We start from the raw sequence: 23,227 nt of genomic DNA on the forward strand, positions 1-23,227 counted from the left end.
GTCCGTCTAGTCAAAGCTTTGGTTTTTCCAGTGGTCATGTATGGATGTGAGAGTTGGACTATAAAGAAAGCTGAGTGCCGAAGAATTGATGCTTTTGAACTGTGGTGTTGGAGAAGACTCTTGAAAGTCCCTTGGACTGCAAAGAGATCCAGCCAGTCAATCCTAAAGGAGATCAGTGCTGGGTGTTCATTGGAAGGACTGATGTTGAGGCTGAAGCTCCAATACTTTGGCCACCTGATGCGAAGAACTGACTCATTTGAAAAGACCCTGATGCTGGTAATGAATTGAAGGCGGGAGGAGAAGGGGACAACAGAGGATGAGATGGTTGGATGGCACCACCGACTTAGTGGACATGAGTTTGAGTAAGCCCCTAGAGTTGGTGATGGACAGGGAAGCCTGTGTGCTGTAGTCTATGGAGTCACAAAGAGTTGGATATGACTAAGCAATTGAACTGAACTGAACAGATAGCTACAGAAAAGGAACACTTCCCAAACAAAAGAACTTGGAACAGGGGCATCCATCAGAGATCGAGTTAGTGATCTGCAGGGCCAAGGACCTATCCCTGGGAGGAGAAAAACCCCAAGAGATAAGAGTATACAAGGAAAATGCTTAAATCCATGCACTATAGATCCAGCAGATTTGTGCTGGACTATGGTAGCTCCTGTTTTTACTGTCCGGAAAGCTTTCCCAGTGCTTCTTTTGGAGCCAGGTTCTCCCCACTGTGGTGTATGGAGTGGGCAGGGACCAAAGAGATCCAATCAGATTATATCTCTGGAGAAAGCGTTTTCATTCTTCATGGAGGTTATTAAGATGGGAGTGCATGAGCCTGGAGCTCTAAGTAGCCCCCTTCTCTGGGGCATTGTGGCCAAGGGTCCCTGCCAATAGGGGAGAGAAAGGCCAACCAAGAGAGAGAAGCTGTGTGGAAGGATGGATGCAGGGAGAGGGAAGGAGGGTGGAGAAGGAGCAAGAAGTAGAAGCCCAGACAAGAGGCTGGAGCCCCTGGATTTGGCAGGGCAGGAATGCCCAGGTATGTGAGCCAATGGTTCTCCTTTCCTGCCTAAACTGATATATTTCCGTCACTTGCAACTGTAAATATTCTGACTAATACAATGTCCTTTAAGAAGAAAGAATACAGATAAGAAAGGAAATAAGCAGAGACTGAATAAAAGGCATTGACTCTCACTTGGGAGAAAACAGACTTAATCTTGTATAAGGACTAGGAGGAACCATGAGGTTACAGTTGAGTGTGAAGAGACTCATCCTGAGACCCATGACAGTAGTCGTGGGAAAGCACGTTTGAACGAGACTCTGCTGGGACTTTCCCCCTGTTGCTGGTTCAAGTACAGTCTGAAAATATCTGTGCCTGTGAGGGTCTGGGGTGATGGGTAGTCTCACTGCCTGGAGGTGAATGTATAAACTGGCACATTCTCTTCGGAGGATACATCAAGTACTCATGAGGATCTAAAACAAGCAGTTAGGTGTTTTTATAACAAAATATACGGCGAAACAAGAACAAAACAAACACACAGTTTAAATGTATATACGATTAAAACAATAATAGTGAAAAGAACATCTGTGTTCCACCCTCGTCCAGCTTAAGAAGCAAAATATTACCGCCAGTCAACTTAAGAAAATAAATGTTATGCTTCAAAATAGTTTGAGAAGGGGTGGGAAGAAGTTGGTGAAGCATGTGGATGATACAGTATTTGCAATGATTTGATAATTGTTGAAGGTAGATGATGGATACACCGGGGCTCATTATCCGACAGGAGGTAGGTAGATAGGCCCCCCTGAAGGTAAGGCAACTGGAGATTTATTCCCTATGGACTGAAACTCCAAGACGAGACTAGCAGGACAAGTAAGGGAGGAGGCTGGGCTCTGCCCAGACCACATACTTTTCATTCCTGAAGTCAGGAGATCTCCCTGACCACACATGCGCAGAAAGGCTCCTTGAAGGTCAAAGGGGAATGATGCTAAGCTACCATTGAGCCCTGCCCAGAGCACATATTTGTCATTCCTGAAGTCAGGAGACCTCCCTGACCACACATGCGCAGAAAGGCTCCTTGAAGGTCAAAGAGATGGGTGCAGGTACATGGAAGGATCCTGAGATACGCCACATATGAGCCAGGCACATCAGAATGATCGGCCCCAGGAAACCCGGAAGAAACGCCCCATAAAAGTAACTCAGATCGTCATGAGGGCACGACTCAGCAACTCGGGACTCTCCCTCTGAGTCTGCCCTTGTGTCTATCCACACGTACTGTACTCTTTTACTAAATACTTTACTTGCTTCACTACCTTCCATCTTCGGGGAAATTCTTTTCTCAAAGATGAAGGACCAGGGCCCTCATCACTCTAGCGGCTAGGATCTGGGGCTTTCACCGATGCAACCCAGGCTCAATCTCTGGCTGGGAACCCAAGCCCCGTTCCAACTTGTTCCAGACCGAAGTCACCAGTGTTCAATCCTATTAATATTTTTATATATTTAAGAAATTTTCCATCAGAAAAGAAGGAAGGAGGGAAGGAAGAAGAGCATGAGGGAGGGAGTATCATTAATAGCCTTCAAAACCTCCTGTGTGTTCCACCCAGAATACTATGGTATTTTGTTCACTTAAAAATGCCACCTATTTTTGTTGCTGTTGTTCAGTTGCTAAGTCGTGTCCAACTCTTTGCAACCCCATGTACTGTAGCATGCCAGGCTCTCCTGTACTTCACTATCTCCAGAAGTTTGCTCAAATTCATGTCCACTGAGTCAATGATGCTATCTAACCATCTCATCCTTTGTCACCTGCTTCTCCTTTTGCCTTCAATCTTTCCCAGCATCAGGGTCTTTTTCAATGAGTCGGCTCATTGCATCAGGCAGCCAAAGTATTGGAGCTTCAGCATCAATCCTTCCAATGAATACTGAGGGTTGACTCCCTTTAGGATTGACTGGTTTGATCTCCCTGCAGTTGAAAGGACTCTCAAGAGTCTTCTCCAGCACCACAATTGGAAAGCAGCAATTCTTCAGCACTTACCCTTCTTTATAGTCCAACTCTCATATGGGTACATGACTACTGGAAAAACCATAGCTTTGACTATATGGATGTTTGTCGGCAAAGTGATGTCTCTGCTTTTTAACATGATGTCTGGGTTTGTCATAGTTTTCCTTCCAAGGAGAAAATGTCTTTTAATTTCATGGCTGCAGTCACCATCCACAGTGATTTTGGACACCAAGAAAATAAAACCTGTTACTCCTTCCACTATTTCCTCTTCTATTTGCCATGAAGTGGTGAGACTGGATACCATGATCTTAGATTTTGTTGAGTTTCAAGCCAGCTTTTTCACTCTACTCTTTCACCCTCATCAAGAGGCTCTTTAGTTCCTCTTCACTTTCTACCATTAGAGTAGTATCATCTGCATATCTGAGGTTGTTGATATTCTGCTTGGAAATCTTGATTCCAGCTTGTGCTTCATCCAGCCCAGCATTTCACATGATGTACTCTGCATAGAAGTTAAATAGCCAGGGTGGCAATATACAGCCTTGGCATACTCCTTTCCCAATTTTGAACCACTCTGTTGTTCGAAGTCCAGTTCTAACTGCTGCTTCTTGACCTGCATACAGGTTTCTCAGGAGACAAGTAAGGTGGCATTTCCAAGTAAGGTATTTCCATCTCTAAAAATCTTCCACAGTTTGTTGTGACCCACACAGTCAAAGGCTTCCATATAGTCAGTGAAGCAGAAATAGATGTTTTTCTGGAATTCCCTTGTTTTCTCTATGATCCGATGAATGTTGGCAATTGGATCTCTGGTTCCTCTGCCTTTTCTAAATCCAGCGTGAACATCTGGAAGTTCTCAGTTCATGTACTGCTGATGCCTAGCTTGAAGGATTTTGAGCATAACCTTACTAGCATGTGAAATGAGCACACTTGTATGGTAGCCTGAACATTCTTTGGCATTGCCCTTCTTTGGGAATGGAAAGAAAACTGATCTTTTCCAGTCTTGTGGTCACTGCTGAGTTTTCCAAATTTGCTGGCATATTGAGTGCAGCACTTTAACAGCACCATTTTTTAGGATTTTAAATAGCTCAGCTGGAATTGCATCCCCTCCGTTAGCTTTGTCTGTAGTAATGCTTCCTAAAGCCCACTTAACTTCATACTCCAGGATGTATAGCTCTAGGGGAGTGATTACATCACTGTGGTTATTTGGGTCATTAAGACCTTTTATATATATATATATATATTTTGAGTTGCTTTTATTTATTTATTTATTTTACAATATTGTATTTGTTTTGCCACACATTGACATGAATCCACCACGGGTGTACGTGTTCCTCATACTGAACCCCTCTCCCACCTCCCTCCCCATACCATCCCTCTGGGTCGTCCCAGTGCACCAGCCCTGAGCACCCTGTATCGTGCATCGAACCTGGACTGGCGATTCGTTTCACATATGATATTATACATGTTTCAATGCCATTTTCCCAAATCATCCCACCCTCGCCCTCTACCACAGAGTCCAGAAGACTGTTCTATACATCTGTGTCTCTTGCTGTCTCGCATACAGGGTTACCGTTATATAGTTCTTCTATATATTCTTGCCACCTCTTCTTAACCTCTTCTGCTTCTGTTAGATCCTTACCATTTCTATCCTTCATGGTGCCCATGCTCGTGTGAAATGCTCCCTTGACCTCTCCGATTTTCTTGACGAGATCGCTAGTCTTTCCCTTCTGTTCTATTGTTTACCTCTATTTTTTTTTTTTTTTTGCATTGTTCATTTAAAAAGGACTTCTCATCTCTCCTTGCTATTCTCTGGAACTCTGCATTCAATTTCGTTTATCTTTCCCTTTCTCCCTTGCCTTTTGCTTCTCTTCTTTCCTTATCAATTTGTAAAGCCTCCTCAGACAATCACTTTGGCTTCTCGCATTTCTTTTTCTTGGGGATGGTTTTGGTCACTGCCTCTTGTATGCATCTTCATCCATAGTTCTTCAGGCACTCTGTCTACCAGATCTAATTCCTTGAATTTATCCGTCACCTCCACTGTAATCTGATTTAGGTCATACCTGAATGGCCTGGTGGTTTTCCCTACATGCTTCAATTTAAGCCTGAATTTTGCAATAAAGAGTTCATGATCTGAGCCACATGATCTGAGCCACCTGGATCTGAAGCTCCAGGTCTTCTTTTCACTGACTGTATAGGGTGTCTCCATCTTCAACTGCAAAGAATAAAATCAATCTGATTTTGGTATTGACCATCTGATGATGTCCATGTGTAGAGTCATCTCTTGTGTTGTTGGAAGAGGGTGTTTGCTATGACCAGCATGTTCTCTTGACAAAACTCCATTAGCCTTTAACCTGCTTCACTTTGTACTCCAAGGCCAAATGTTACTCCAGGTATCTTCTCTTGACTTCCTACTTTTGCATTTCAATCCCCTATGATGAAGAGGATATCCTTTTTTTGGTGTTAGTTCTAGGAGGTCTTCAGGGAACTGTTCAACTTCAGCTTCTTTGGCATTAGTGGTTGGAGCACGGACTTGGATTACTGTGATACTGAATGATTTGCCTTGGAAAGGAAGTAAGATCATTCTGTCCTTTCTGAGACTGCACCCAAGTACTGCATTTAGGACTCTCTTGTTGACTATGAGGGCTACTTCACTTCTCCTATGGGATTCTTGCCCACAATAGTAGATAAAATGTTCATCTGAATTAAATTCGCCCATTACTGCACATTTTAGTTCACTGATGCCTAAGATATCGATGTTCACTCTTGCCATCTCCTGCTTGACCACATCTAGTTTACCTTGATTTATGGACCTAACATTCCAAGTTCCTATGCAACACTGTTCTCTACAGCATTGGACTTCACTTTCACTACCAGACACATTCACAACTGAGCGTCGTTTCCACTTTGGCCCAGCTGCTGCATTCTTTCTGAAGTTATTAGTAATTGTTGTCTGATCTTCCCCAGTAGCATACTGGACACCTTCCAACCTCAGGGGCTCATCTTTCAGTGTCGTATCTTTTTGTCTTTTCATCTGCTCATGGGGTTCTTGTGTCTCCAATACTGCAGTGGTTTGCCATTCCCTCCTCCAGGGGACCACATTTTGTCTTGGGTGGCCCTGCACGGCATGGCTCATAGCTTCACTGAGTTATGCAAGCCCCTTTGGCGTGACAAAGCTGTGATCCATGAAGGGGACCACATATACACTCAACTACTATTTGACAAGAAAGCCAAGAACACCTAAACAGACATTTCTCCAAAGACATAGAGATGGCCAACAGGTACGTGAAAAGCTGCTCAACGTTGCTAATTATTAGATAAATGCTAATCAAAACCACAATGAGGTATTACCTCACATCAGAACGGCTATCATCAAAAAGTCTACAAACAGTAAGTACTGTGGAGCGTGTAGAGAAAAGGGAACCTTCCTACACTGTTGGTGGAAACGTGAATTGCTGCAGCCACAATGGAAAATATTACGAAGGTTTTTAAAGAATAAAAATAGGGCTACCATATGATTCAGCAATCCCACTCCTGGACATGTATCTTGAGAAAAGTCTTACGTGAAAAGTTACATGCAGCCATCCCAACGTCCACTGCAGCCCTGTTTACAATAAGCAAGCTAAATGTCCATCGACAGATGAATGGACAAAGAAGATGTGCTACATACATGCAGTGGGCTATTACTCAGCCGTAAAAGAATGAAATCATGCCATTTGTAACAACATGGATGGACCCAGAGATGATTACACTAAAAGAAGTCAGTCATATGATAAGACAAATATCATATTATATCACTTATACGTAAAATCTAAAAAAAAAAAAAAGATACAAATGAACATAAAATCAGAAATAGACTTACAAAGATAGGAAACAAATTTATGGTTATCAAAGATGATAGTAGGGGTGGAGTGGGGGGGGAGAATAAATTAGGAGTTTGGGATTAACATATACACAGTCCTATATATTAAACAGGTAAACAGCAAGGAGCTACTATACAGCACAAGGAACTATACTCAATATTCTATAGTAAACTATAATGGGAAAGAATCTGAAAAATAACATAAATATATAAAAAAGAATATATATACACACACATATATGTATATATATAACCGAGTCACTTTGCTATGCACTTGAAATTAACACAACATTGTAAATTAACTATTACTTCAATTTAAAAAAACACCTAATGGGGAAAGGACACTCTCTTCAACAAATGGTATTGCGAAAAGTGGATAACCACATGTAGAAAAATAAAATTGAACCCTCATCTTATACCACTCACAAAAACTAACTTGAAATGGACCGAAGACTTAAACATAAGACCTGATACTATAAAACACCTAGATGAAAACACAGAGAAGTTCCTCAAGCTCTTGAGGAATGTTTTTTTGGATCTGACACTGAAAGTACCAAAAAACAGCAAGAGCAGAAATGAACAAGTGAGGGGCTTCCCTAGCGGTCCAGTGGTTAAGACTCTGTGCTTCCACTGCAAGGGGCACAGGTGTGACCTCTGTTTGGGATCAAAGCTCCTGCACACCAGAGGCCGTGCTGTGCATCCCACCAAAATAAATCACATGGAAAGCCTATAAAAAATAATATACAAGTGAGACTACATCAAACTAAAAAGCTCCTGCACAGCAAAAGAAACAGTGAACGAAATGAAAGCGCAACCTACCAAGTGAGAGAAGCATTTGCACGCTGTGGATGACAAAGAATGCAGCCTGCCATTTCAGTAAACAAAGGATGCTGCAACCATCAAGCCAGCAGACACTGGACCTGTTCCCGACAGTGCACCCTGAGTGGAATTCGGGACAGAATTCCTGAATTCATTAAGATGCATAGCAAAGAAATTGTTCCGATAAGCCTAGACCCTTGTGTCTTCCCATTCCCAGGTAGCACAGTGGTAAAGAACTCAAATTTTAAAATGGGCAGAGGAACTAGACATTTTCAGAAAGAAGGCACCCAAGTAGCCAACAGGTACCTGAAGAGATGCTCAGTACCACTACACATCAAGGAAATGCAAATCAAAATCACAATGAGATATGACTTCACCCCTGTTAGAACCGCTATCTTTAGTAAGACAAAAGGTAACAAATGTTGCTGAGGAAGTGGGGAAAAGGGAACCCTTGTTCACCACTGGTAGGAATGTAAATTGGTTCAGTCACAACAGAAAAGGTATGAAGGATCCTCAAAGTATTAAAAGTAAAACTACCATCTGACCCAGCAATTGCACTTTTGAGTATATATCCAAAGCGAATGAAAACAGGATATCACAGAGGTATTTGCATCCCCATGTTTACTGCAGCATTACTCACAATAGCCAAGGTATAGAGGCACCTAAGTGTCTGTCAACAGATGAAGGGATAAAGATGAGGTGGTTTTTGCATACAATGGAATATTATTCAGCCATGAGAAAGAAGGAAATTCTGCCATTTGCAACAACATGGATGGACCCTGAGGATATTGTGCTAAGTGAGGTAAGTCAGAGAAAGACAAATTCTCTATGATCTCACTTACATCTAGAATCTAAAAAAGCCAAAAGAAATAGAGAGTAGCACGGTGGTTGCCAGCAGCTGGGGCTGGGCCAATAGGAGAGATGCTGTTTAAGGGTACAAATTTCCAACTAATATGTGAACAAGTCCCGGGGACCTAAAGTGAAGTATGGTGATTATGTACAATACTGTATTATATGCATCAAATCTGCTGGGAGACTTGATTATTCTCACCACAAAAAGGAAAATATAATTACATAAAGTGATGGAAGTGTAAGCTAATACTTCAACGGCAATCATGCTGAAACATATAAATGGATCAGGTCAGTATTTTCTTTTTTTTGGCTGCACTGTGCAGCTTGTGGGACATCTCAGTTCCCCAGCCAGGGATGGAACTCGTGCCCCAGGCAATGCAAGTGTGGAGTCTTAACCATTGGACCCTCAGGGAAGCCTCAGGTCAGTACATTGTACACCTTAAGCTTACACAATGTAACGAGTCAACTGAATCTCAACAAAAGAAAAAGTCTGCCGGTTATTTTGCATCCATTCTTCCGCTGATGAACACTGGCTGTTTCCAGCTTTTCCCTATCATAAACGGTCCAGCTTTGAGCCTTCCAGGATGAGCACAGGGCTCCCACTGCACACGTGTAAGTTTCTCTGCAACTATAGCCAGAAGGACTAACGCTGGATCAAGAGTACGGTCACCCTTCCACCAGGTAACAAAACGTTGTCCCAAGTGGTTTCATTACTGTCCATTCCTTTAGCACACATACACTGCTGCTGCTAAGTCGCTTCAGTCGTGTCCAACTCTGTGCGACCCCATAGACAGCAGCCCACGAGGCTTCCCCATCCCTGGGATTCTCCAGGCAAGAACATACACTAGAAGGATACATATACCCCATAATATTACTAGTGAATGATCTCCAGGTAATAGATTATGGATCATTTTCATTTTTTGTAATTTCTAAATTTTATAATATAAACATCTTATCAATACCTTTAAATTCCAAAACATCTACAAACACGTAACTACATATGATATAAATAAATATGCCATGAATATGCAGCGTGTGTAGTACAGGCTCCCTGCATCCCCTTACCTCCAGGCCCCGTCTACCACCTCCAGCTCCAGGACGGTCTGCAGACGCTGGCAGTGCCGGGCCTCCAAGGTGATGCTCACTCTGCACTCCCCCAGTGGCTGAACTTGGCCACTTGATGGCTCGATGTCAAAGGGAGACACCTGATGGGGAGAAGGGTGAGCAGTGGGGACACTTGGAACTGCAGAATTGGGGGCTGGCCATGACCAGCCAGGGTCACCCCCAAGCTGCGCCCCCCAGACCCCTGAGCACTTCCAGGATGCAGAAGAAGACAAGTGGATGGGGGAGCACAGATGAGCAAGTGCTCAGGATGAAGAGGAGAAGATGATGAAAAGTGAGTCTCCAAGGAATGGAGGTGGAAGGCAGAGGGAGGCGCCTTCGGCGTGGTGGCTCTGAGCGGTCTGCCCGCCCCACTGTGCAGGTGCGGGTCAGGAGCTGCGGCTCCAAGGAAGGAAGGACAAGCTCCCAGACTGCGGCAGGGCCCAAGCTTCTGTGTGGCCACAGATGTATCCTTGCACTTATAACTGCATCTTCTCGGGACAGACCCCTCCCTCATATCCTCTGCTTTAGTTCCTCTCTGAAACACCTAGAAAATAGTAACTGGTGCACGTTTCCTAAGTTGTTTTACAGATGCTTAAACCACCACCAAATGGAAGAAGTTAACTACTTGATGACCATGAGCGCATAGTCCCTCGATGTACTGGAGCCTGAGGATTGATAATGTTAATCGCTGTGACACTACCTTGTCATCAACCAATCAGAGAACTGTGCACGAGCTGCCCATATACTCTGTAACCTGTCACCTGGTCTTTAAAAACGTTTGGCTGAAACCCTTCGGGAGTTCAGGGCTTTTTGAGTGTGAGCCACACGTTCTCCTTGTCTGGCACCTTACAATAAACGCTACACTTTCCTTCACCACAACCGAGTGTCAGTAGATTGGCTTTCCTGCATGGGGATGATCAGGGCCCAAGTTTGGTTTTGGTAACACCCATGTGATCCCTTCCCCACATGGTCACCCCCTCACCTAATCCCCCCTGCAGTTAGTTCACATTTACCTGACGTGTCCACCTCCTGCCCCGTACCAGGCACTAAAAGGGAAGGGAGAAGGCTTGGAGACTACAGTGCCCTTGAGTGTATGCCCCAGGACCCTGGATGGGTCACAATGACTAGCAGGGTGTCACTGGGCATTGAAAGATCACAACCAGGAACAACATAACTCCTGTCTCGTCTCCTTCTTCTTTGAGACCAAGACCATGAATGAGTGCAAGGCACCTGCCTGCAGGGTGACCTGGCTGCCCCTGCCCTGACCCACCCCGCCTCCCGCCCTGGCAGCGGTGCTGTGCTGTCTTGGGCCCTGTGCTTTCTTGCTGCAGAGGTTTCACTGCCCAGGCACTGGGGGGTTGGGGAGTAGGGCTGGCCTACACCTTAGGAAAAGTAGCTCTCTCTCCTGAGCGTTGGGTCCAAGCTGAGCTGGGAAGGGAAGAGCTCCTTTACGTTCTTCGCTCATTGTTTTCCACATGCACTCCATTTCACATGGAGCCCAAGGCACGTGTGTATGTGATGCGGGGGCAGGCTTTGGTCTGGGGCTGGGTTTCTGGATCCCGACTTGGGCACATCCAACAAACCCCAATTCTCAATATTTGGACAGCTCACAAGAATACAGTACAGAGAACTATAGAGATTGCTACCAGCTTCAATTTGGACATAAATCTCAATACACCATGAAATTGATAATTACTTCAATTATAAAATATATTTGGACTTCCCTGGTGGCTCAGATGGTAAAGCGTCTGCCTACAATGCGGGAGACCTGGGTTTGATCCCTGGGTCGAGAAGATCCCCTGGAGAAGGAAATGGCAACCCATTCCAGTATTCTTGCCTGGAAAATCCCATGGACGGAGGAGGCTGGTGGGCTACTGTCCATGGGGTTACAAAGAGTCGGACACAATTGAGCAACTTCACTATCTGTCACTAGTTATTCTTCACAGTGGGAGGAAAAACACAGACTGGGAATCAGGGAGATGGGATCTGATATGATTCTGCCATCTTGTAGCGGCGTGGCCCTGGGGAAGCCCCCAACCCTCTCTATATCATCTATCCAATGAGGAGGCTGGCTGAGGTCCGTAAGTTTCCAACTGTGCTCTGGGAAATCCCAGGGACTCCCCGAAAGTCCGAGAGCGGGGGGTGGGATGTGGGGAGAGGCAGGGTGCTTGATCAGGGGGCCTCTGGTTCACACTTGACTCTAGACCTTGGGTTTCTGTTGAAGGTCTCATTGAATAGAAGGTTACTGAGAACGCCTGCCCCCATCCCAGTCTCAGTGTCTGGCTCCGTGAGCCAGGCAGGGTGACCAGTGAGCCCTGGGGGTATCCAGCATTAACTCCAAGCCTGTGCAACAGATCCCGTGGCAGTGGTTTTGGTCACTCGATACAAAACTGTCTTCACTTCTCAGTTTCAGAGTGCCAGGGGAGAAGCGAGACTACCAGGGGAAGAGGGATAGCTTTCAAGGGGAAAGGAAGTGGGCAGCAGGGGAACCTGGGTGAGCTGCCGCTAGTGGGAGGGTCAGACCCTCTTGACCTGGCCAGAGTCTCTCACGTGCCACGACCGCACCCACGTGTGAAGAGTGGGTGTGGTGAGTCAGTGACTTCCTGGGCCTGCTGGTATTGTGGCTTGGGCCTGTTCAGGATTGAACATGGTATTTAGACACGATGCCCTAATTTAGACGTTGACGGTAAATACTTAGCCACTTTTAATATTTTCTATTTTTAGAGAAAAAGGAAGCAAGTGCCATTTGAGTGCCCGTGATTTTCCTTTCGGAGAACTTTTTGGTTTGGGTCACACGCTCACCACCTGGTGGCAGGTCCTCAAAACTGCAAGCACGATCCTTGGGACGCTAGGACTCCCAGCAGTGCGCCCGCCCTTTCCCCCAGGCCCTGGAAGCTTCCCTCCCAACTCAGCTGCCCAATTTCTTCCTGACGCCGGCTACTCTGACAGAGGGAGAAACCCTTGTCCTATTTCTGTGTCAGAAGGCAGAGAGAGGAACAGGAAAATCCAGTCTCCGGGGTTCTGCTCTGCGGTAGAGAGGATGGGGAATGGGGGGACACTGCCAGGCAAAGGTCACCAGGCAGGCTTTTCCTCTCCCAGCCTGAACGCGCCAGCTTCGGTGTCACAGTGTCACGGCTCACACATCACACGGGTTAATCTGCGCCTGGGGGCAGGATAGCACCACAGGAGGTGGTGGGCAGGACTTACGCCCTCTTGCCTTTCTTGCAAGGAGACCTGGCTCTCCTTCATGGCCCATGTGGCCGGGAGCTGGCTGAGGTTCCGGATCTGGATAAACTTGGTGGCTTTCTGTCCCAGGCGCAGCAAACCAAACTGAAGGGCTGAGACGTCAATGACCAGGGCCGGCCCCTGAGGCACCCAGAGGGGCCGGTCACTGGGCCACCCGGGTGTGGGTTTGGTGCCCTACCCCGGCCCCCGCCTTTCCAGCCCGCCTAGCCGCCCGGCCCCATCACAGGCACCTTAAAGGCCGCCTCGATGTGCAAAACCACGGGCGTGGGAGAATCTTTGATCTCACACAGCAGGTTCTGGCTCGTTGGCCCAGGGACACCCCCGGTAAAGTTCAACTCAAAATCCTCAACCTCGCTGGGTTCTGGGAGAAGAAGGGTGAGATGAGGCAGCGAGATGTGCAGGGGCGGCAGGCTCCCTCTATGGCTGGCCCAGATTTCGGGCCCCTCCTCATGTCTTGGCCAGGGCTGGGCTGTGGCTGGAGCTGATCATGGGGCCTCGAACTCCTGCCCAGGCTCCTGTGACCATGAGCTCTCCCTCCCCTGCCAGCCCCTCCCGCGGTCCCCGAAGTACCGATGGTCCCCGTGCAGGGCTCCACCTCAATGATGTGACAGTCGCTGATCTTCCCCCACGTGTACCTGATGGTGGACTTGCTGTTGTTCCACATCTGAAAGACACATCCCGACCCGGGCTCCCTGGGAGACTGTACTTGCTAAAGGATTGAGGGGTTTGGGGCTCACAAAAGGTCCCCTCCAAACCCTCCCAGCTAATTCCTGGCCACTCGACAGCACCAAAGGGTTTGTGGGTAACGTATCAGGCCAAAGACCTCTGAGCCCAGGAACTTGTGCCGAGTTCAGCATCATCTCAACCAGTCCAGGGTGGGGAGAGACAACCACCTACCTTAAAATTCTTCTTCACGTTTATGCCAATATAGTTCTCCCCAGGGATGATGAGAGCATATGGTTCTAGGAGAACCTGGAAAGGTTCCACTGAGCCCTTCACCTCGATTTCCAGGACGATCACGTCATCCATGCAGTACGAGGGGTCCTTGGAGTTTTCCAAGTCCAAACTGAACACAAACCCACCATAAGCTAAGAGTCATTGTATCCCCATCTCTGGTCCTGTGAAAGGAAAGCACGCCCTGCCCACAGCTACTGAGCCCCCCGAAATTGGAGGTGTCAGCAATGCCCTGAAACAAGCGAATGCCTGCAGCCGCGCTGGCAGCTCAACTGCAGGCCAGGACCAAGTTCCCTCGTTCTGTTTCCAAGGACCACAGTGCAGCCGCACCAGCCTGGAACTCCCCAGCAGCTGACCGGGGACCCCCAGCAACAGCCTGCTTAGGGAAGAGTTGGTAGAGGTGTGACCAACTCCTTCCTCCATTAGCACCACCCCCCAGGGGCCACTGGTAGCAACCGTGAGCACTGTTTCCAGGTTCCCGGGTGCACAGTCAGAGAGCTGTTCCCTGCATGCAGAGCCCGGTCCAAGCCTGGTGCCAGGGCAAGGTCAGGAGCTCTCACCTGCCAAAGCCTGCTGGGGGTCAGAGGCTCATGCACTCAGTTCTGGTGCCTCCCCCTCCAGCATCCTCCATGGGAGGGCAGGCCTGGTGCCCACCCCTCAGCCAAGGGCCTGGGTCCTGCTCACCTCACGGGCTCTGGGACTTCCTCCAGCACCATCTGGAGCACACTGTGAAAATCCCTTGGCTGCAAGACAAACACAGCACCCTGAATAAGAAAGCCCGCGCCAGGGAAGGCTCGAGTCACAGCAGCAATCCTCCCCGTGGCCCAGCCACCACAGACGCCTTCCTGAGACACAACACTGCTTCCGTGCAGCCTCTCCCCACACTGGGGGAAACAGGGCTGCCAGGACATGAGCCTTGACTCAGGGACTGGGGGCCACTGCAGTCTCAAGACTGGCATGCCCACCTCAGCTGGGCCTGGGGGATGGGAAGGCCCTTAGCAGTGCCCTCAATGCGTCTGAAGCATCAAGCCTTCCTGGGACAGACAGTATCAGGGGCTGAATGACAGGCTGAGAGGCAGACCTGCTGTCTTACCAACAAGGGCTGCTGGGAACCCCCCTCCTGCTCCACCCTCGCCTGTAGATACAGGGCTTCACTTTGGGAATCAAGGGCTGTGTGAGCCTTGCCCTGGGGGACCTCACTGTCTGGAACCTGCTGTGAGCTGGGCAAGAATGGTAACACCTTTGATGGAGCAGAAACATGGAAGACACTAGAGTGGAAGTGAGGCCAGACTTGCTCAGGACAGGGTGTGTGGGATGGGGACCAGGCAAGACGAGCTGCTTCGTCCTGCACGCACCAAGCCCGCCCACTAGCCCCACTCTTGGCTAAGCGCTGGCCTTGGCAGGACACCGGGGGTCTCCACAGGGTCAGCTGTGGCTTCGATGTCACCAAAGAACAGGGACAGAGGGTGAAACCTGCATGACCCAATCGTGTGCAGCCACCAAGATGGCCCCATTCGAACCTCTTGCGGGGAGAAGCTCAGGATGAACTCGTGGTCCGTGTGGGGGCTGAGAACGCCCATCTTGGGGGTGATGCAGAAGGCCGTCTCCTTGTCTGGGTGATACTTGATGCTGTCTGTGCTGTAGGTTTCTCCGGGCATCAGGGACTGCAGGTTGGGCTTCATGATCTGCCAGTGGAAGGCCAGCTCCACGTGCCTGCGGGGGCGCCCCTGACAGTAGGCAGTGGAGCCAAGGCCGCGGCCCAATTCTGCAGACCAGGCCTCCCACTCCCTGCTGCTGATGGCAGGTGTGGGTGGGGCTGGAGACGGCAGGCGAGAACTGCTCCTTGTGCCAGGTAACAGAGCCTGTGTAAGGCCTGGGTCATGGGGACAGTAAGCCAGGAGGCACCCTGCGGTCTGCCCCGGCATAATGGCGAGGCTCAGAGGGTGCTCAGAGAATAAATGGCACTGACAGCTGAACCCACAGACCTTCAGCTGTCTGACCCTGGAACGTGAGAGAGTTCCCCTCATGGGCCAGGCAGGAATTCTCTGGAAAACCATTCCTGGTTAAGGATGGACCAGAGGGGCTTCCCACGTGGTGCTAGTGGGAAAGAGCCCGGCTGCCCATGCAGGAGACATAAGAGACATGGGCTCCACCCCTGGCTTGGGAAGATTTCCTGGAGGAGGGCATGGCAACCCACCCCACTATTCTTGCCTAGAGAGGCCCATGGACGCAGCAACCTGGTGGGCTACAGTCCCTAGGGCTGCAAAGAGTTGGACATGACTGAAGTGACTAACACGCAGAGGACTGAGAGCAACACTGCTCAGTATGACTCCCTGCAGTGCTGGACATCTTGCAGATCTGTTCTGTCCAATATGAGAACCCCTAGCTACCCAGGCACTGAGCGCTTCACATGTGCCTGGCACCACTGAAGAAGCGAGTTTTTCATTTTATTTTAGTTCCTTTCCATTTAAATGGTCACATGTGGCTAGCAAGTACCATGATGAACAGTGCACATCCGGATCCTCCCATCCTGTGCTCAGATTCAGGATGTCAGGCCAGGTGAGGAGGGAGTGGGGAGTGTGCTGGGGTCCCGCACAGGCATCACTCACGTGGAGTTTCTAATAATCAGCAGTTTGCTGGCCGTGGACTGAAGGTTTTCAGGTTCAAAGCGTATGAAGTACTGGGCTGTTAAGTCTGTGAGCTCTCCAGGCTCCGGCTGACTTTTCTCACCAGAAATATAGATCAGATCCAGAGCAACCAGCTGCCCAACTCCTGACAAGGTTGGGGGAGCAAAGTCTCATGAGGGCTGAAGTCAGGACTCTGGCCGAAGGCTGTCACAGGACCCAGGTCACCATCCACATGCAACTAACTGGCCACGATCGTGACCCCAGGAAGAGCACACACAGGGGAACAGGGCGCCAACAGCATACAGACTCATGTTGTCACACTGTCACAGACCAACAGGAGGTGACTCTGCTAACCTACACATAATGGGCACTCAATTAATGCCTGCTGGGTGAACAGGGTGGATGGTAGACAGACAGGCGCCGGGAAGGAATGGGGCGCCCGAGGAAACGCAGGAGGCCGCCCCTTCTAACTGCAAAAACCTAGGGGTGCCCTGGCTGTTTCTGTGTGAGTCACTGGCAGGTCCCCAAAGGTCTAGGTGAGTTTCAAAGTGACGTGATGAAAGACTGTCCTCCAGGTTTCCATCTCTGTCGCACTAGAGGGCCCCTTGGGACAGGCCTGAGGGCCACCCTGGCATGGGTCTCTATGGTCTGACCAGAGCAAGTGGCCCCAAACCGGAGCCCAGTGCCCGGAGGCTGCAGCATTCCGCTGCACCACCGCTCCCCTCCCCACAGCCGTGGACCGGACCCCGCCCTCGGAGCGCACCACGCCCACCTGTGGTCACCAGCTCCTTTATCTGGCAGTTGTCACACACGATGACGAAGGTCTGCTCTGCCTTTCCCAGGCTGGTTGGGAGGAACAGGACCTGGGGAGGAAAGGGTTGTCCTGCAGCCTCCCGTGAAGGGGCTTCTTCCCCATCACCTCCTCCTCTCGGCCGCACCCCCTGCCTCGGGCCTCCCCTCCTGGCCGTCTCCCTGGGGTCCAGCCCAGGCTCCAGGATATGGAGAGAAAATTCACAGAGACGGAAATAAAAATGGCTCTTAAACAACAGGTTTAACCTCATTCATGATCAAAAATGGAAATGCAAACCAGCCAGAAAAAGTTTCACGCCTCCTACTGGCAAAGAGCAGAAAGTTAGCAATCATGAACGCAGTGACAGGATGTCTTAATTTTCTTCAAACTACTCTAAAGGGGTGGGGTAGGGTTTGGTGGGAAGAGACGGAGGAATATAAAGCCAATGAGGTTGGCCAAGAGTTGAGAAAAGTTGAAGCTGGGTAATGAGCACCTGGGTGATCCTTAAACCATTCTGTTTTTTTAATATGGGTTTTTTTGGAGGTGGGGCTTGGCCAGTTGGACTTCTGTCCTTTTAAGTATAGTTGACTTACAATGTTAGGTTAGTTTCAAGTGTACGGCAAGGTAATTCTGTTATATGTGTGTCTATGTGTACATATATACACACACATACACACGTATATATCTATTCATTTTCAGATTATTAGTATTATGATGATTATTATTTTGACTGAGCCACAAAGCTGGCGGAATCTTAAGTTTCCTGACCAGGGATCAAAGCCATGCTCCCTGCAAGGTAAGCACAGCCTCCTAACTACTGGACCCCCAGGGAATTCCCTGTATATGTTTTAAAATGTCCATGATAACAGATTTTTTAAACGTTTGATAACATATTGTAATGGCAAAGATATGAGAAAACAGGCAGCACCTTCATATACTTTGTTGGAAGTATAAAATAATATAATCCAAATGGTGAGGATTTTGGCAACATGTACCATAATTAGAAGGGTAGAGGCCCTAAGTCAGCAAATACACAACAAGGACTGTATCCTGCAGGTAGGACAGAGTGACGCATGTATAAGCTATTCCCTGAGATGGCCAGAGATCAGAAATAATCTTCTTATCCATCAGCAGGAGATGGCTGACCTAAATTACAGTTCATACACACAGTGGAATACTATGCAGCTAGAAAAAATGAGGTGTGGGAAGTACATGGTGCAGAACATAGAGTGGGCAACAATTTGTGTGAAGAAGAATGGAAACATAGGAAAGAAAGAAACGTGTTTATGTAGTCATCATATACGCCTACAAAGGCACCTAGACCTGGTAAGACTGTGGCCTCTGGGTGGCCAAGGAGGTGGGGGGAGAGGCAGCATTTCACCATGCATCTATTTGCATATTTTGAATTTTTAATCATGTGAATCTATTTATTTGGAAGTATGGAGAAAGCAATGGCACCCCACTCCAGAACTCTTGCCTGGAAAATCCCATGGACGGAGGAGCCTTATAGGCTGCAGTCCATGGGGTCGCTAAGAGTCAGATACGACTGAGTGACTTCACTTTCACTTTTCACTTTCATGCATTGGAGAAGGAAATGGCAACCCACTCCAGTGTTCTTGCCTGGAGAATCCCAGGGACGGGGGAGCCTGGTGCGCTGCCGTCTATGGAGTCGCACAGAGTCGGACACGACTGAAGTGACTTAGCAGTAGCAGCAGTATAAATAAGTTTTCTAACAAACAACATCCCAATCAGTAAACAAAATTTATAGAAACCACCAAGGCTTGGACCTGGGAGTGGATATCTGGGTCATGAAAACACAAAGGTGGGAATTCCCTGGCGGTCCAGTGGTTAGGACTCAGCACTCTGACTGCCAAGAGCCTGGGTTCAATCCATGGTCGGGGAACTAAGATCTCATAAGCCATGCAGCACAGTCCAACAAAACAAAACAAAACAAAAAACCCCACAGAGGCAAAGGAAATCAAGCAAGCAAATGAGGAAGCAGCAACCGATCCTAAAGAGGTGGAAGTACCTGCTACTGTCTCATCACCTACCTCCACGAATACGGCCTGCCCTGGAACCAGCTCAAACACCGACGGCAGGATCCCAAAGGGAGGCTGCTCAACAAAGCCGATGGTGACAACGGCCTTAAAGAAAAGCAGAAGATGACTCAACAGTATGAAAGAAACTGTAAAGTCTCTTGCTCAGATGACCCATGTCTCTCCTCCAAACATCCATGTTGTGATCTGAAGGCTCTTATGGATCATCCAGTCCCCTGTTCATGAAGAAACTGAGATGCATCCATTCAGCAAGCACTTACTCAGTCTGCACCAGATGGGGTTCTGACGTTTAAAGATGAGTACATCACGGAGCATCTGCAAAGAGCTGCCTATTGGTTGGAGGCACAAGAATACCACTGACAAGGGTTTCAGACACAAAGCAGGAGGTGTGTGGGAAGGTCTCCCCAGGACGCGGGCTCCCTAACACAGTCCCTTCCCTACTGCAGCACCCTGTGAGGCTCATGCCAGCTTCCGTATCTGCCTCCATTCCCAACCCAGCCCTGGTCATGAGCTCCTGAAGGAAGCTGCCGACTTGTCAGCAGACCTGCAGCCTCGATGCCTACACAGGAAGCCACCAGCACGCAGGGACACAAGCCCATGCCTCCAGGTCCCTGGCACGTGACAGCTATGAGTGAAATGTCTCGGGGAACATGTGGTCTCCTGGATTTATCGCTTGTTTCCAGAGATGCACAGAAAGCAAGGTATCTCTCCTCTGAGAAAGACAATGGTGTGCACGAGCGTGACAATCAGTGTTGTCAGCACTTGGCTGCCATGGGGAGTGCAGGGTGGGAGGGAGCCTGGGCAAACGGTGGGGCGGTGGGGCGCGGGCGGGCATGTGCACACACCCTGCTTCTCAACTCCAGCTGACAGGGCCACAGTGGATCCTGGCCCAGGGCTGCACATCTTCCAATGTTTCAGAGAAAGTGGAAATGTACATTTTTATATGATATCTATTTTTTTTTTTTCAGCATAGCATGCGCGATCTTGATTCACCAACCAGGGATTGAACCCGAGCCCCCTGCAGTGGAAGTGTAGAGCCCTACCCACTGGATAGCCAGGAAGCTTCCTGAAATCTCTGTATCTTTAAATGTTGATTCAATATATGTTTTTAAGCAATGCTGGATTTCTCTACTGACTCAGATGGTGAAGAATCTGTCTGCAACGTGGGAGACCCGGGTTCAATCCCTGGGACAGGAAGATCCCCTGGAGGAGGGCATGTCAACCTACTCCAGTATTCTTGCCTGGAGAATCCCATGGATAGAAGAGCTCATGAGCTACAGTCCATGGGGTCGCAAACAGTCAGACATGTCTGAGCGACTAACACTTTCAGTTTCAAGCAACGTTAGCTCAAACATGTTTTGAGGCCCTGTGCCAAATAAACATGACCACAAAATTCAACCAAAGAGCTTCCGATTTGTGACCTCTGCTATAGTCAAACATTTGCCACAATAATGACTGACTGATTGACTCAGTGAACGAATGAATGGGTATAGTGACATCCAAGACAGGCCTTGAAGGACGGGAGAGGTGATGGGACCTGTCCAGGCCTTGAAGGATAGGAGAGGTGATGGGACCTGCCCAGGGTCACACAAGTATTAGGAGTATAATAGGAACTACAGTGCTATACTCTTTACCTCTTGATTCTTAAGGGACTGTGGCTCTACAATTCTATCCACTGCGTTTCCAGCCCCAGGGGCACTCAAGCAAGTCCCTCACAGGAGTTACTGCATTCGATGGACTTGCTTTTTTCCCAGGAAGCGCTGTGAGCACTCACCCTGAAGCTGGGCGGTGGCCAGCTCTTCTTAGGCATGATACAGAACTTGCCCACGCTGAAGCCCACGTTTTTGCAGATGAATCTGGTTATCTTCATGCCCCCAATGAGGCAGTAGCCGCAGTCCAGGACAGGCGACACTGCAGCCACAGGGGAAGATGGGCAAGAGAAACAGCCTGGGTCCTCCTGAGGCGCGGCCCAAGCTGAGGGTGGCTGTTGGCGGCCGGGGCAGGGGAGGGATGGACGGGGACAAGCCCCGCCCCTGCTTCCGCCTGGCAGTGGTTGGTGCCCCAAGACACTACGTGCGTGGGCCTCAGAGTGCCCCGAGCCAGTGCCGCAGAGGCTGGGGTCACCTGGGCCGCGGCCTTCTTTCCTGATATGTGTCGCTCAGAGTCCGCCTCCCCCCAGGAAGTAGGACAGTCAGGGCCTAACTCTGGAGGAATGCGGGAGCTTCCGGCAGGTCCCTCCTCAGGACTCAGAAGCCCCTGCCCAAGGGGTCAGGCTGTGTGCTGCCACCCAGGGGCCCTGTGGGCAGGTGGTCCTTTAGAGGGGCACCAGCCTTCCCCGACCCCCGGAGGGCAGTAGGCACTTACACGTCAGCACCGGGGGCGGCCTCCGGGCCTGCAGGGGGATCAGGAGCGTGTGCGCTGACTGGGTCTCCACTAGAATAAAGTCATCAAAATCCCCAAGGCAGTCGGGAAAAAACTGGACAATGTACTGGCAGGTCATTCCAGGAGCCACCATTCCACCTTCTCCTGGGAACATCCCTGTGGGTGCAGAAGTGACAATGAGATTCTGGAGACCAGGGCAAGATTCCAGGGCCCGGGCTGGGGGGCAGTGACGGGGCCCCCTGGGATGTCAGGGCGGGCCACGCCGGGCCCTGTGGCTTAGCAGTCACTTTGTGGGCAGCAGATAGACACTCGAGATTTCTAGGGAGCAGAGGGACACGATCAGAGCTGTTCTTAAGGAGAACACAGAGTCACGGGAGCAGGAAGGCTGGCTGGGAGGCCAGTGCCACGGCCTAAGTGAGGAACCAGGGTGCAGTGACGCTGGGCAGAGCAAGGAGAGGGCTGAACTGATCTTGGGGGTGCGATCCAAGGAGGGAACTGGTCAGGGCTGGGGGCGGGGCGGGGGGGCGTCTGCTGGGGGGCAGGGGGGAGGCCGCCTTGGAGCACGAAGGGTGCAGGCTCAGGAGCCACCCGGAGCCCCGTGGGGACGCAACCTCGGGCAAGGCCAGATACAATTTCGAGGACGGGCAGGCCACTGCCACCCTGAGCTCACCCAGTCCCAGGGCGAAGTAGGGCGTGGACGGAGGGAGGACTCGAAGGTGGCGGCTGGTGGATGTGGTGTTCTGCAGGGAGATCACCATCTGTGCAGAGACAAAGCGACACGTGTGGACACAGGCTGTGAAACCTGGGACTCGCATAGTAATATGGGAATGGGGTCAGGGGATGAATGAAATGAGCTTGGCCCCGTGTCGGTAACTGTCGAGCTGGTGAGGGGGCCATGGGATTTCAGGTGATTGTTCTACCCACTTTTGTTTGTTTTTAGAAAAAAAGAACTACAAGGTAAACGGAGGTGGGAGTAGATCTGACCTGGCCTCTGGCCTGACTATGCCAAAGCCTTTGACTGTGTGGATCACAATAAACTGTGGAAAATTCTGAAAGAGATGGGAATACCAGATCACCTGATCTGCCTCTTGAGAAATTTGTATGCAGGTCAGGAAGCAACAGTTAGAACTGGACATGGAACAACAGACTGGTTCCAAATAGGAAAAGGAGTACGTCAAGGCTGTATATTGTCACCCCGCTTATTTAACTTATATGCAGAGTACATCATGAGAAACACTGGACTGGAAGAAACACAAGCTGGAATCAAGATTGCCAGGAGAAATATCAATAACCTCAGATATGCAGATGACACCACCCTTATGGCAGAAAGTGAAGAGGAACTAAAAAGCCTCTTGATGAAAGTGCAAGTGGAGAGTGAAAAAGTTGGCTTAAAGCTCAACATTCAGAAAACGAAGATCATGGCATCTGGTCCCATCACTTCATGGGAAATAGATGGGGAAACAGTGGAAACAGTGTCAGACTTTATTTTCGGGGGCTCCAAAATCACTGCAGATGGTGACTGCAGCCATGAAATTAAAAGACGCTTACTCCTGTCT

The 23,227-nt window shown here is 49.3% G+C and overlaps 1 protein-coding gene across 2 annotated transcripts in view; it reads right to left on the reverse strand.

Annotated features, from left to right (window-relative positions):
• The window catches only part of DLEC1 (deleted in lung and esophageal cancer 1), a 93,108-nt gene that overhangs the window by 20,246 nt on the left and 49,635 nt on the right, over positions 1–23,227 (reverse strand). For both annotated transcript variants that reach the window (XM_010835507.1, XM_010835508.1), the window contains 13 exons: positions 22,342–22,429; positions 21,654–21,827; positions 21,064–21,200; positions 19,284–19,376; positions 17,215–17,305; positions 16,425–16,587; positions 15,336–15,528; positions 14,500–14,558; positions 13,759–13,927; positions 13,432–13,525; positions 13,092–13,222; positions 12,823–12,981; positions 9,577–9,716 (listed from right to left, as the gene is read on the reverse strand). In XM_010835507.1, coding sequence (XP_010833809.1) covers positions 9,577–9,716; positions 12,823–12,981; positions 13,092–13,222; positions 13,432–13,525; positions 13,759–13,927; positions 14,500–14,558; positions 15,336–15,528; positions 16,425–16,587; positions 17,215–17,305; positions 19,284–19,376; positions 21,064–21,200; positions 21,654–21,827; positions 22,342–22,429 — 1,691 coding nt within the window. The remainder of the gene's footprint in view (positions 1–9,576; positions 9,717–12,822; positions 12,982–13,091; positions 13,223–13,431; positions 13,526–13,758; positions 13,928–14,499; positions 14,559–15,335; positions 15,529–16,424; positions 16,588–17,214; positions 17,306–19,283; positions 19,377–21,063; positions 21,201–21,653; positions 21,828–22,341; positions 22,430–23,227) is intronic.

Source organism: Bison bison, unplaced genomic scaffold (assembly GCF_000754665.1).
Source record: "Bison bison bison isolate TAMUID 2011002044 unplaced genomic scaffold, Bison_UMD1.0 scf7180017864043, whole genome shotgun sequence".
In the NCBI taxonomy this organism is placed as follows: Eukaryota; Metazoa; Chordata; class Mammalia; order Artiodactyla; family Bovidae; genus Bison; species Bison bison.